General features: G+C 36.0%; 1 protein-coding gene across 14 annotated transcripts in view; it reads right to left on the bottom strand.

Annotated features, from left to right (window-relative positions):
- REPS1 (RALBP1 associated Eps domain containing 1) overlaps positions 1 to 15,537 on the bottom strand; it is a 65,607-nt gene that overhangs the window by 4,223 nt on the left and 45,847 nt on the right. For 6 of the 14 annotated variants that reach the window (XM_054194216.1, XM_054194219.1, XM_054194220.1 and 3 more), the window contains 10 exons: positions 12,461 to 12,541; positions 9,738 to 9,825; positions 9,249 to 9,350; positions 7,602 to 7,674; positions 5,212 to 5,330; positions 4,403 to 4,467; positions 3,099 to 3,284; positions 1,567 to 1,662; positions 806 to 954; positions 66 to 171 (listed from right to left, as the gene is read on the bottom strand). In XM_054194216.1, coding sequence (XP_054050191.1) covers positions 66 to 171; positions 806 to 954; positions 1,567 to 1,662; positions 3,099 to 3,284; positions 4,403 to 4,467; positions 5,212 to 5,330; positions 7,602 to 7,674; positions 9,249 to 9,350; positions 9,738 to 9,825; positions 12,461 to 12,541 — 1,065 coding nt within the window. The remainder of the gene's footprint in view (positions 1 to 65; positions 172 to 805; positions 955 to 1,566; positions 1,663 to 3,098; positions 3,285 to 4,402; positions 4,468 to 5,211; positions 5,331 to 7,601; positions 7,675 to 9,248; positions 9,351 to 9,737; positions 9,826 to 12,460; positions 12,542 to 15,537) is intronic. The other 8 variants (XM_054194221.1, XM_054194222.1, XM_054194223.1 and 5 more) reach the window with 4 other exon arrangements.

Genomic DNA, 15,537 nt, shown 5'->3' with positions numbered 1-15,537 from the left:
TTACTGTGCATTACTAACATCTTGCCCTCTCAGGCTCTTCTCTTAGACAAAGATTATGGAATTACCTTTAGTTGCTGCTGCAGTTCACTATTCAGTCTGGCCAAAACAGTGTTGGTTTCCTTGTTACGTCTGATTGATGCCTGAATTGCCTTCTTGTCTTTCCCCACTGATCTGAGAATATATTAAAGTATTGTAATAAGTCATTTTGTCACTTAGCTGAATCGCTCATTTACAGTTCCTCTTTTTTAAATGAGAATAATCCTCTTTTCAAATTTTTTTAACTTGTTACATTATTAATTTTCCCTCTTCTGCCTGGCTTGATTAACCTTGTTCGCATGGAAGCCACACATACTTGGTTTCAAAGAAACAGCAAGCAACACATTTTGAAATACTTGTCATAATCAATTTTCTGAAGTCCCAACACACCATACCACATTCATTTACCTCAAAGGGCAACGTAACAGTCTAATCTCACGCTAGGACACAAAGACTACACATTTTGGACTGTTCGCAGTGACCGTTATTTAAAGTTAATCACTACACCTTAATACTTCCACCGCTTATTTCCAACATACTTGCAGAAGTTAAAAAGAGTTCACACTCCACAGTTCAATATCTCTAAAAGGTCTCCCAGTAGTAGAGGCTTCAGGATGATCTCGTTTAAAAAACAAAAACCTTTAAACTGTTAAATTAATCTAATTCAAAACACACAGAAATTGTTTGCAACTCCTAGAACAGAAAGCGTGTATGCTGTTTAAACGTAAACTTTCCAGTAACAGATGTATTTATACACTTCTTGGGTTACCTAGGAATAGATGGCTGTGAAGCAAGAACAGCAGCTATGACACCTGTTTTCTGTGTATGTTCCTCAGCTTCAGGTCTTAGCTCATCTTCTGATTTTAATCTTCTGCGAACAGGCTTTGGTGGTGGAGCAAGTGGGGTAGTGCCTTTACCCTGAAGGGGAAAACAGCCTGTTAATTCTCAGGAACTCCATTTTACTTGGATTACAATCTGGAAATTTGTTTGTGTTACATATTCTTAAAGCCAGTTACTGGGCTAACTGAATTTACAACCCATCAGATATTTTTCAATGGACATCTAGCTGCATTCTTATATGGTCTGGAAAAAAAACAACTTATCCTACACCCTGGTGAAAGGGCAGTAAGCTGCTACACACTGACAAAGAACCGTGCAAGCAGAAACACCATGGTACAACTGATAACTGCAAATACACAACATTTCAGAGCATGCTTCCCCCCCCAGTAATTATGTGTCGTGTCATTAAGAAAAAAGCCGTTAACCAAGTTCTGCACTAAAAGTTTTGCTCTGTTTCATAATTTTGAACGCTTACAAGTATCTTAATTTTCTATCTCGATAATAAAGCTAATCATGAACACCTTCTGATGCAAAACTTCACCACACACGTGCCTATTTCAAGCACATATTGGACCTAAGAAAACTGGGTTCAAGTGGATGCGTATACAATTGCTGTTGCAAATCAAAACAGACATATAATTTCACATGTATCAGACAACTGCGCTCTCCTTCCAAGTGCACTTTGCATACCGCACTAGTGGGGACATTAGCAGGTGCTTTGTCTTCAACTCTTCCATCTGCTTTGGCACCTCTATGAGAACTTGCAGAATCAGAGGGCTTTTCAACCTAAGGGGATATAAACTATATTTAGAAAACTACTTCTTAACAGGTATTTCGTTCAGCAACAGTTGAAATAAATACAAGTATGTTGTTTTTCTGATACATGAATACAGTTAACACCTAAAATTCCAGGTTCAAGTCTTCTTTATAAGCACAAGCTGGAATACAACACCACCACCTGCTTTGGAGCAAAACCATCTAAAACTATCTTCATCACAAACACTGTTTTGGCCTGGGAGCAGCTTGCAGAGAAGGCACATAAGTAAAAAGCTGTACTTCCAGAATAAATAGTCAGACCCATCTCTTCATACAGAAATTAAGATTCAATACAGAATCTAAAATCACTATGAAAAAAAGGACAAAATAGTTACTTGAAAATACTCTGCTCTCAAGGATTGTACTCCAGATGTTGGAAGACCTCTGAATAAAGTCAAACCTCCAACATTATGTGTCACTGTATAGTACAAAAGAGGCTGTGGCCTGATGATAAACTGCTACAGCTATTTCTGCTATTACATTACCACCATTATCTGTTACTGCCAAAGGTTAATCCCTCCAATGGAACACAATGAGACCGTTCCCCATCCACCTCAACGCAAAACAATCAGCAAGCTTAACTTAAGCAGTTTTCAGTGGCAGCTTAAGCTAACATAGCTGATTTTGCAATGAGGTATATAGAGAGTGCTTAAATGGTTCTACGTCATTGACCTTCCTGATTAAAGGAAGCAAGAACATGCTGGTGATAGTTGTGAGAACTTCAAAGCACCACAGGTACTTTTGCAACTGAGGATGATGAAGTGCCCCAGAGAACTTGCAATCTGGATGAAGGCTACAAATTATGAAAGGAAAACATGAAGTAATTAATAAAATAGCAGTAAACTATTATGACATTAATAGGAATAAACCCTGAGGCTTCCAAACTTTTAAGTCCAGTGTCTATAGTAGGAAACATGGTTTTGTAAACATCGTAATGATCTATTATATGAGGATGCCAGAGCTCTATTCACTTTAGCTGTTTGTCCAATGGCTTTGAACAAAACCAAATTAATGAAGTTTTAGCAGATGTTTACAATACTTGACAGTCATCTCAACAGACCACTTTAAAACTTGCCAGTAAGTCATTTGGAAGGCTGGCAAGAGCGAGCAGAGAAATTTTGCCTGTGCTACAACTTAAATGCACCAATACAATTATGTTTGTGCACATATATGCTATTAAGTACGAAATCTTTTGAATTACAATCAAGAACTGAGAACAAAAGTTTCTTCTGCTTAGCTGTTTGGCAATTACTAAATAAGTGTAGCAGCGTGTAAAGTAATTGCCTTGTCGCAGTGGATTGGGACACCATAAAAAAACCCACCTGAAAACAGCAGAAGTAGGCTTTACCAAAGTCTTATTATGTCAATTGTGTAATACCACCACTAAGACCTTCACTTCTGCTCACCTGCAAGACTTCTGAGTGCGTTTCAATTTCATCTTCTTCCTCTTTGTTTACACCTGAAACAGCAAATGCCTCAAACTGGCTGAAGTCTGCAAAATTTGGCTGTTCTGGTATTTGTTGAGGTGAGGTACTAGTATGAGCTATTAGACCTTCAGCATCTACTGGGCGATGCACATGAGGACCTGCACCCTGCAAATAAAACAACAAAAATATTTAGTGATGTTGTTCTTACGACCGTCATCTCATGCAAAGAATCTCACCAAGCAGCAGTTTGTGACAATGTTAAAGATATTTGCCTTTTTAGTAGGCAAAGATTTACATTCTGTCAGTAGGACAAACTGCACCTCATCCAACACCCAAACACACACGCCAATCTGTATTTATAAAACCAGAAATATTTAAGGGAAAAGGAAGTTCAATCATATGTGCTATTATCCAGAGAATGACACCAAAGATGGATGCACTGTAGGACTATCTAGACTCATTGGACAGTAGATGTTTCTGCTGTAACAGTCCAGCTTGGCTCTGTCAGGCTTGATATAGATTTTTAGTCCAGTTCCATAGGGAAACAGGCTTATGTGATCACACTGTACGGAGTATGTCTGTCATTGTACCCTCCTTTGCAGATGATTTCTGGATCCATTGACTGACTTCAGCTTCTGGTAACTCAGGTTCTAACAAGTAGCTGCTGCTAAAAAACTGAAAAGCAATTTTATCTGTCCCATTTCAGACCTGCACAGCAATTGAAGGATTCAGATGGCTGAGACAAAGGAAAAAACAATTTTCACAGGATTTGTTTTCTACCAAATCAGCTCATTGAATTGACTCAGACCAGGACTGCAAAGATCACCAAGCCTGTGACAAAGGAAGAAATGGGATCACTCCTTATGGGAGCAGGCATGTTATGTAAAACTATACCCTGTGCCAGACGTGGACGGAAGACAAACACCTATTTTGCAAAACTTCAAAAGATTGCTCTCACGGTCTGTGTTACAGCCTATTAGCTACACAGGGAAAGAAATGTGGAAGCGTAACTTTCCTCTCTCTCCTACAACTCAGAGCTCCAGAGCCACTCATGCCTCCTCAATCTCTACTTTAATCCCTTCCCATGGTTCCACCAGAAACAATTCTTTATTCAGCAAAGGCTAATACTTGGCTATAGTCTAGGTTTTGCCATCGTTCACATCCTGGCAGTTTCAAAAAATTACCAAGCAATACTACTCATTTTAGAGATAAGGTAAAATTCAGAGTTAGATAAAAATGATGCATCGAGTTAGAGTATGATTTTCCAAAAGCGACAACATCACCTGTGAAGGCTGTGGTCTTGGAGGCACTGCAGGGGGATAGGCAACAACTCCAGCCTGTTGCTGTCCTGTAAAAGAGGCACTGAGTTTGGCCAGAATTATTACTCTTGACATTACAGTGCTATCTATTTTTTTGACTTGTCAACATGAAGAAATCTTGCATTTTGCCTACATACTAACCTGTCATATTGAGGACCATAATTGTAATGTCATCTCCTTTCAAATTTATGAACAGACAAAACAAAGAACCAGAACATGGGCCTTGCAATTTGTTCCAGCTCAAAGTACAGACATGGTCATACTTTTCTGATCTTAGTCCTTTTCTTCTTTTACCCTCATTATAAACTCAACATTTTCTCATACTTTGTGATCCTGAATTGAAAAGTACTGACAAGTACTTAAAAAAAAAAAGATATACAAAAAAAACATTAAGCAGAGCATCAGAAGTGCCCTCTGAAGTTAAATACTTAACACCTGTCTCTAATACACCTGATACCAAAGAACTCCTCTTGAAAATTTCCTGGCAGATGCAATTCATTGCATGTGGGTGCCCTACCAAAATGTTATTTCCCAACTTTGCTTCCCACATTCACCCAAAGCACCACAATGCCAGCATTCAGAATTTACTTCTAAATGATCTGTTTAAGCAAAGTGGACTATAAGTTTTAATACAAACAGGAAGAGTAACAACATTTTCAGCTTTTTCATTCAGAAGCAGCATTTTAAAAACACACTCTAAATCTCTTCAGAGGAAAACCAAATTGTCTGCTTGAGGAATATATGTACTGAAAAACACTAGGAACACAGTATACCTGGTGTAACTGAAAAGGATCTGTTCATATCCAAAGACGATGATCGAGAATGAGAAGGATGAGGCCTTGGAGGGGGTGGCGGTGGTGCAGCATTATCTGGAGATGTTCCTGAATGTGATCTGCAAAACATATAAGCTTCTGTAGTGATTTTAGGTGGCTACAACAGAACTAAAATTCTAAAGTTCTTAAGGGTATACAATTAGAAAATAAGGTTTGACAGATGGAAAAGAGCCTGATCGCCACTGATTTTGAAGACTGCAAGATCAGTTGTAAACCTTCTGGTATTCATTGATTTCACATTGGTTTTATGTTTCTATTTATTTAAACACCCATTATCCAGATTATTCTTACATTACCACAAGTAATTTATCTTTTGGAAACCAATAGCTTGACACACATCCCAAAATAATCATAGTTCAGGAACAGAGAATCCTAAATATGGTAATTCCACCCAGATGGTAGTCACTATAATTTGCAAAGTGCATGTAGTCAACATCCTACTTAGGTTTTAAATGGGTTAAGTTCAATGTCATTGAAGAAGAATATTAAGTTTCTGTTGGACCTGCCTCCATGGATACCAAGCTTAAGGAGTATCTCAGTGTACAAGACAGTTATTTAATTCGCTGCCTAAAATTTTCCAAATCTGTATACTTGGTAGCATCTTCAGAAATTTGAACTCATTCTTAGGTAGGATCACCATCTAGTGGACACCTGTTGTAAGCGCATCGAGCGCACATTCAGAAAGGACAGAAGGATAAGTACTGCACTAAGAGCCATTTAAGTGGGATTCACTGTATGCAGAATTTTTCTGCAGCTTCCATTTAAAAACAGCTTGCAGAAACTTCATAACTAGTCCAATTTTAGCAAGACATATTTACTGAATCACTGACATGAATACAGCTACTCTTTTATTCAACTCATGAATGCGTGATAAAATCTTTTCTACGACTGACTTCTGTAATATTCTTCTATAACTATCATAAGATATAAAACTAGGAGAGGTAAGAGGTACTTAAGTTTCACATAAACCCTAGAATTCCTGAATGTGTAAGTCCAGACAGAAAATCTGCTTTCTTAATATACTCTCCAGCTCAATGCTTCTGTAATGGTATATAACTCTCCAAGTGATGAAATACAAGTCTAATTACACTGACTCCTAGGGTCATCCCTCTAGCTCGTCTAGTATAAAAGCCACAACTAGGATTAAAAAAGGGAGAAAGTGGTTTAAGGACATTCCTGAAGTATCATTATCTGACATAGCCTTGCCAGTTTTCGCTTTTTGAAAATAGAAGAAGTACTCTGGACTAATGGTAGCATTAAGGACAATGCCATCTCTATGGATAAAGTTGCAATTGGTAGAAGAGATTATCAGTGGAAGGAAGTAAAAGCAGACGTGAGAGAAAAACTTCCTGGGTGGACACTGCCAGAACTGCCAGATCTGGACAGAAGCTACCTGTGCTGTAAAGCGCCAACTCATCAGAAAGCTTCACTCATCTACACAAGTTCAGTAAAAGAACCCAACCCAAGATCAGAGATGAAAAGAACATGTCGAAACCATCATGTTGATAGGGCAAAACCACACATAGAATCAGGACAATCAAGTTTGCCATTAAGTAAAAACGGAGGAAAGAAATTTTCAAGCTGCTGTACTAAGAGGCAATTGCAAATCTTTCTCTGCTATTGAAGTCACCCTAATTATTTTTGTTTTGCAACTTACCTCCAAAACTGATTGTAAGTTGGTTAATGGCGTAGCTGGTTTTTAATCCTATTCAGGCAGATTTAATGGGAACAATTAGCACCAGCTAGTACAGCACATTCTTTTATGTCAAATGATACAGTTGTTGGTTATGTGCTTGCATAGCTTTCCTCCAATCCCTTAATTTATGTTGGGTCTGTGACTGCCCTTCATTTTATAAAAGTCCATTATTAAAGGAGATTGAGTTACTGCCATGATATTTCTAATCTATGTTTTATTCTTTTATGCTACAAAGTCACAAGGTCCTTCTCCATTAATGCCTAATGGACATTTTTAAAAATAAAAAAAATTGGTTTCAAGTAACATCAAGATCTCCTGTGCCTACATTCCCTTGAGTTTAAGGAGAAAGTCTTTATTAAGATTTCTGAGCGAATGTGGAGTTTCATTTGATTGGCCAACATCAAACAGCTTTTTAGACTACATTATTTTTTGAATTTTCACTTTACACATTAATAGGAATGGAATACATTGTTAACGCATTAGAAAACAGACTGCCTCCAGATTCCTGAGTGTTAAAGTTAAGAATCTATTTAGCCATCATTTTACAACCTAGTTGTCAAACAACCAGAAGGCTCAGAACAGGCTTCTTTAAACACCTTTTATTTATTTTTTTTGCAGTTGCTACTCTACTAACCGTTGCCGCGTTACAGTGCTTCCAATTTGCTCTGGATCTGAAGCATAGGAGTCCGAACTGCTGTAACCATCTGCTGGTAAAAAAAAAAGTACAAAGTTTCATATTTGTTTCGCATCATTAATATACTCTAACAGATACAGATAATATATGATTTCAAATACCCAATTTTTATTTTTAAAAATGTTTATGTCCTTGTATTGTTTCCCTGTAAGATATCATCTGGCCAGGATTCAAAAATCTTGAGTCTGAATAATTGAAGGATCCAATACAAACCAAACGCCCTTGCCCAATACCATGAGTTGTCAGTTACTACTGGGATGTACTGAAGAATAAACAATGACAATAATGTTATATCTAAAATACAAAATATAAGTTTCATAAGCAATAATTTTTAAACACTTGACATTCTAGCACTTCAACCATCTAGCCAACAAGAGTTAAGGGACATCCAAGAAAAAAAAAAACCACACCAAGGAGTAGGACATGCTTGATTTTAGAAGTGCTGAAGGATTGTCACCAACCTTAGAAGACGGAAAAAGGAAAGGGTGACTTTATGTTACATTGCAATGAGGTTTGTTTTATTTCACTACATTCTTCCTCTGAGGGAAGAATACTTTTTGGTATAAATACAGTTACAGGCCCTTTATCAAAGGTTTAGCTATACTCAGACAAGGAAAACAGGGTACAGAAGGGCTCTCAGAATTTAGATCCTGCATATAGTAGCAGCTTCTCCACTAAAAGACCATGTTTGCTCATTCTTTCTTTTTCATCAGAAGACTACCTAGTAAAAACAGAACTCTGCTTGAAAAGAAAAAGACAGACAGGCTCAAGACATTGCTCAGAACAAAGAGTGCCACTGAAACAGAGTTCATGAGAAAAACAAAACACAAAGAGGCACTTTCTAAATTATTCCTGTATTACAAACCAACTAAAATACTACTATCTTAATAATGCAAAGGACAAAAAAATGAGTTCTTCAAACATTATTTTTACTGAAGAAAAGTTCCCAGTTTAAATAAAACAAAAAAAAAATATCTCAGAAACAGACTCCATCAGGCTGCATTTAATCTGGGACCTTTCTCAATATTAGACAAGTAGACTAATCAAATCAAAATAATGCAAAATGTTTTGACACAGGAGACTCTCTTAAAAGCCATTTTGGTTTTCAGTAAATAACCAGTTGAAAAGCTGTACTTAAAGAAATCTAGAAGTCTAACGCATTTTCTTAGTAGCTAAACCAGATGAGAATTGCCTGAAAATTTTGTGGTCAACAGGTTTTCACTCTTCAGAAAACCTGTTGTGACATGGTTCTGAGGAAGTAGCATCAAATGCTACTTCGTCAATTCCACTTCCCATAATTTCAACTTCCCATCCTAAGATCAAAAGAGAAAACAGGAAGATGGAAAAGAGCTGACAAAAACGAACTTTTTTGAACACATATGGCAGGAAAACATCTCCAGTGACAACAGTAGAACTTTTAAAATTACTACTTTTAATATACACTTCATATCAGAAATGTCTCTAAGCAGAAGCTCTAAAATGAGAGAAACTTACCTTATCTAGGAAGTTTTCATTCATTGAAGAATGTATGAGATCTACATTTTGTGTAACATAAAAAATGAGATCAGAAAGTACTTTGATACTTACTAACTGTATTTCCAGATGTAAATTTTACAGATGAACTCATTTTGTTTTCTTCTGGGAGATCAGGTGGTTTCACAAGTAGTGGGCTAGTAGGGTTGGCATGATCTAGACAGACAAACAAGTCTAAATAAACAAAAGTATTTGAACCAGCCTTTACTTCTGATGCCAAAGATTTACATTAGTTTTCTGCCCTTATCTGAAGTGCTGCACTCAAGACTAAAGTTGTCGTATTTTAACACTTTTGGTGTATGAATTATTTTAGCTTTGAAGTTTTACATTGTAACAGCGTTACTTCTATTCCCAGCTCTTAACACTGAGAAATCTTTACTTAATCTTTACTCTAATTCTTAACTCAGCAAATCTCATTAATTATGCTAGTTACAACTCCAGATATATTCACCTAAGGAGAAGAAAAAAAAGTCAGCACGTCTAAGGAAGCAAAACTAACTAATTTTACAAAACTTTCCTTGTTAGCAAGAGAAAATATCCTACCACTTCCAGTTCTTTTAAGCTCCATTTCCTGCATGTGGATTTTGCTTGGAGTCATTCTTATGGGAACTGGGTGCACAATTGCAGTGTCCTGTGGAGGAGATTAGAGTTAACTGATGTAATCTAGTTTTAAATTGCTCTATTAGAGTCACTGACACCATACGAAATGTAATTTCTAAGCAGAATTTAATAGTTTTATCTTATACACAGTTCCAGGGAATTGAATATACCCATAAAACCAAAGCTCTATAAGCTGAAGGTTCTGTAACAACTTTTAAGGTGTAACCTAGCATACTACTTAAAAAGGGCACTAGCAATGTTTCTGTAGATAACCACATAGATAGCTTAAAAAAATCTCAAAGCTTCTACATTTGTTCAAAAGTTTGTTCGTTACCTAAAAACATGGACATACCTGTCTGAGTTTTGTTTTTTTTTTTTCCCGTCATTTATATTCAGAATATATGAATGGGTGGAACAATGAGAGCAGAAAAAAAAAATTCCCAGATTATATTCTGACCCTAGAAACAACAAGAAGTTTCAAAACTACCCTTCTATCAGAAATTTAATCTGCTCTGCCTACTCAAGTAGATCAATGTCATCAAGAATAATTTACATTAAGCAGTTTTAGAAACTATTAAAATGACTTGCACTACTCTTGTTGCAAATACAAACTTTTTAAAACCACTTTCTAGTTGCAGCTCAAACATTCTTATTGCACTAGGCTTTTAGGAATAGTTATGGCTTTAAAATATATTGCCTTTTTTCCCCCTGCAATGGGATTATCATGCAAAGATCTTAAATATATTTTTGTATAGCATATTAATTCATAATTCAGATAATGAATCTAATTTTACACAAAACAACTTAACATGTTACCAACTTTCACTTACAACAGGCAAATTATGTTCCCATATCAGGGGATGAATGTGCTGTTTTAACTCATTCCACTTTTTTTACCTTCAAAGCAACTGCTTTTCCACCAAAAAGAGAAAAGAACTGGTCTATGAATTTACTCTATAGTCAGTTATTAACAACTGCTCAAGAAAGCGGATTCTCTCCTTTGGAAAAGCAGTTGTTCGATAAATCAGTCCTATGCATCACTGTTGAGACTGCTAAAATTACAAGTCTGCACACTGACACTGAAAATTTGCTGTCATTTGTACTTATTTTCATATGCAAATAAAGACCCTGAAGTACCTGCTCCCAAAGTCTGTTACCTTAGCAAGGAGTAAAGATGCTCACCATTCTTTAAAATTTCTCACAACTACAAGCACTGTAAGAAAACAACTCAAGAATGTGATCTCCCAGTATTTTTTCTGCATTTCTGTTGAATTTCTGTTTATGCACACACACACAAATATATATGGCTATATATGAGTTTTCCATATATCATTACTGTTTCTAATTTCTAGGTTAACAATGTATGGGAAAAAAGTTTCAAACTTCAGATTTCTGTCATTTATAATTATGTGTAAAAATAAACTACTGTTTATTTGTAACAGTATTGTGGAGACAAGACAGTAATAGCTCTTTACTGTCAAGCAATTATATACAGTAAGAAACAACTATAAACGGATTTCCATCATGTTTAGTTCATTAAAACATAAAAATACAGTACATTTAAACAAAAAAAAAATCTCTCTCAGGTGAAAAGGGTTTCACTTTCACTGGTTTTCACTTTAAGTATGACTTTTTCATTTGTTTTTAATGTTTACTAAGGGCAATTCTGAGCACAGAGAACAGTGCAGATTGAATTCTAGCTTCCACCATCTAGAAATACTATTTCCACATAAATATCAGTGTTAACTCAGAGTGGAGCACTGATGTACTTAAAATACATGTATATTTATGTATTATATCTTTTCAGAAGCGACCTTTTTAATACGAAAAGCATTTAAATGCGTATTATGTACACCTATTATATATTTTATATGATCAAACGGACACTAATACTGCAATTAATTAAATTGAAATGGACACTAACAGTGCTAATTTGTAAGAAAAGCAGGATGAAAACAGCAGCTAAATACTGAAATAATTTAATGCATTTCAAAAATGCTTCAATGTCACATGCTATGAAGTTTAAAACCAGCAGAACTTGAAACACTGTAGTGAATTTCTGGCTGCCAAACTTGGCAAGATATTTATCTACATAATGTTCCAGAGCACTCCTCACCGAGTAAAGCATTAGAAACATATAGGTTTAGCTGCAGAAATACTAAAAGCCTTATTAATAAAAGGAGCTTGGTGAAAACCTTCAGAATATGAAATACCACACCCATTAAAGCCCAGTAGTTTTTTCAGTGAAGTTGGCATTGTCAAGTCCTAAGAGTTTGTGCAAATCAAGCTCTGCAACTCGAAAAAAACAGAACACTGAAGCCAAAAATCTAAAGCAAGACCGGTTTATCACTGGGAGCGGCCCTTGTGTTGACTTATAAATATTTTGAAAAAACCATTACATTTAAATACTTCGTGTAATACAGATTTTGATAGCAGTGTTGTATTATATCAAAATCAAGGGAAAAAAGCATTCTTTGCACTCAGATATTAAACATGAGCAGTACTAGAAAATTTAAATTCCTAAAATAGGTACAAAAATTAAGAAGCCTGCCACCATTCCCCAAAAAGCAGTCCATGGAATCATGCATTAACAGCTAAATACAATGAATGGAAATTCAGTGTTAATAAAATTAATTTCAAACAAGCAAGCTAAGTGATTGACTTACAGGATCAGCTGGTGCAATGTTAGAATCAAATTGGGTCAGAGTTTGTGAGCTTGAAGAGCGTTCGCTAAATGTCTCCCACTGCTGAACAGACAGAGGAGAGAAGTCAGCATGATGAAAAAGATGGGAGTAAAAGATCACTGAGGAGATTTAGCATAGGGGTTGCACTGGAAAGTACTATATTTGCACTGGACAGTGCTCGACTTGGACACTAATACACATTAAGTATTTCTATTTCAGTCTGAGATTGTTGTGCGACCAAGTTTGTTATCTGCCAATATTAATCTTTACAGTCACATCCCATAATGAAGATACAGGTGCACAGTCACCACAGAAGTACCTTCAGATTTCATGTTTGCCAATGCAAATCATACAAGTGAAAAAACCGGTTAAGCCATTCAAATACTGTAGAGATAAAAATCAGTGCCACATATTGTGCGTGTAATTATAAAGTCCACAGAAAGGTTCTTCAGCTTTGTAGCTACTGAGTTTCAAACTTTTGTAAATGCCGATTTTCTTACAAAATCCCAGACAAATCAACACTGAGCAGAGTACTCCAATTACACCAGTTCAGCTTGCCAGTGCAACCCCTGAGAAGTGATTCTATGCTGTAAAAGAGTATTTTTACAAGTCCAAATCACTGTCAAGACAAAGAATTAAATTCAAAAACACTGTTGATTGCTAAAAGCAAATAAATCAGTCTCTGAACAATTTTGTAAGATATAGGCATGCTGCATCAATATATGGTTGTCAAGAGTCCTCATGCTTATTAAGTCAAGTACAGCCACAACCAGATCAACAAAGTACCAAAGTACATAAAATTAGCCTGTGATCCAGAAACAAGATCACAAATCACAACAGGAATGCTAAATTTGTTATATTTTGGTAAAACAACAAGTAAATATTAACCAAGTTCCAAACACTACAATAAAAATTACAAATACAAAATTTTTAGTGCTCAGAAAGTTTGTCAAAATTCTTGTCCCATCTCTATAGGCAAATAAACGTAAATGACTCTAGAAGATACAGGACAAACTATATGGTGTTAGTCAACCTCCTTCCACATTCTCCTCTACACCAATCTATATTTAATGAATAGTCTGTTAGGTAAACCTAGTCTAAAACAGTTATTTCCAAAATAACTCTTTATGGAAATTCCTAAATAACTGTTTTCGATCAGCACAAATTAAATTCAGAAAAATATTAACTAAACTTTTAAGTGCTTTAATGCACGGTGCTGCTCCTTGCAGAGACAGAGCCTTATTTCCTCATTTCAAACTTTAAATTAAGGCAAAGATTATGGGATAGTGTTCATATTTTTTTTTTTGAGGAGTGGGTTTTTTCCTGGTTTTGTGGTTTTGGTTGTGGTTTTTTTTTGTTGTTTTTATTTTTTTGTTTTGTACACATAAAACTACCCTCTTCATGGACAGAATCTAATGAAGCCTTTTTAGTAAGGATGTATGGTTTCCCTTATTAACTGCTCTGTCCATTCCTTGTATTAAACAGTTCACCTCCGTGTCTCCCACTCCACTCCTTCATGAAGGGGCCACACTGCAAGTAGTTTGGAGCTACACTGTTAAGTGATCCAATTTTTACCAAGTCAGAAACTGGCCAAGTTCTGCCAGCCTCTCCCCTGATTTGGCCTCTTCCTGCTCATTTTAATGAAACATGCATTAATATTTATTTTAGGACTACCACTACTATCCTTTTAAACTCAGTTTGCCCAATGGCTTCAAAGTTACTAATGAGACTGGCAAACGGACCATTTGATTACAGAAATACGGTTTCTTAATTTTTCAAAACTTCCATAAAGGCGTACAGCATCTGTGTTATAGTTCAGATCAATGCTAAAATATTATTTTTTTTAGAGAGGATGCTGAATTTATCTCTTATTTACTCCCCTGAAGCCAAACCGCAGGACATTTATTACTTGTCCTCAGGTTCCCTAGCTGGGCACACACAAACGAACACCAACACCTTCTGACTGCTCTTGGGAATATGCTATTTGTGCTCCATCCTGAAATATTACTGGAAGCTATTTACTGATAAATCCCTGGTTAATAGAAAGCTACATGTATTAAGGATCTACTGGATTGCATCTTGAATCCTGTGGAAGGTTTAAGAGCACTGACAATACAACCGATTCGCTAGGATAAAACTCCTACTAGCTGAAACTAAAATACTTTTCTGGACTTGCAAAAATATTTCAAAAATACTTTCAAAAGGTTAATTGCTAGAAACTAAAACTCACAGAAACCTGAACCATTACTAAAAAAAACCACCAAGACATTTGAAACAAGGTGAAACTGTTGTGAACTCAAGAGCAAATCTCCGTATCTGTGTCAGAACTAGTATGACCATATGAAGAATTTAGTAGGTTTTTCAATTTTTTTAAAGCTCTCAGAACCTAGTGCTCAGCCTTGAGACTGGATGAAAAAGATGTTTGAAGTGAGAAAGGAGTGATGAGTGAAGAGATGAGGGTGTGAAGCATGTAGTATCCAGAGTTAGGTGGATTGTCATGGTGCTCTTTATTTTGAGGTTTGAGACTGATATCTTGGTCCATACTTGTGAGCTTACAGTAGCTGAGCCTAACAACTGGAATTTAAAAATCAACTATGAGCTAGAAAAAACAGAGTAACAGTTTTGAAACTAATGGGGATGAATCTGCCTGGAAAGGCAAATGATCCAAAGATGCATAACTTTTTCATGCAATTCATTTGCTGATGACAGTTTTAAGAGATTCAAAGAGGAAACAATTAGACTGGTGCCTGCAGTAATACCAGAAGTTTTTTCATGGCATTAAAACCTTGAGGACTTTGACCTGACTCATGCTGAGAAGAAAATGCTGAGGAGCGAGAAGCAAGCAATATAGCTGAAAAATAAGAAAATCCTTTGTGTTAGAACATAAAACTCTTAACATTTAATAATTGTTCAACTCATTTTAGTATAGTTAGTATCTGGTAGTATATTTAGTACAAGAACTTTTCCAAACCTCTTAAAGTTTTAGTAGATTTTCAGAAGAAAAATACCACATTACCTATCTGAATGGACAAAGTCAGTTTTGTAAGACAAGATTTTGG

This window comes from Rissa tridactyla, chromosome 3 (genome assembly GCF_028500815.1).
Source record: "Rissa tridactyla isolate bRisTri1 chromosome 3, bRisTri1.patW.cur.20221130, whole genome shotgun sequence".
Classification (NCBI taxonomy): Eukaryota; Metazoa; Chordata; class Aves; order Charadriiformes; family Laridae; genus Rissa; species Rissa tridactyla.
Note: the sequence above shows the minus strand (reverse complement) of the source record. Positions and strands in the feature narration are given on the sequence as shown.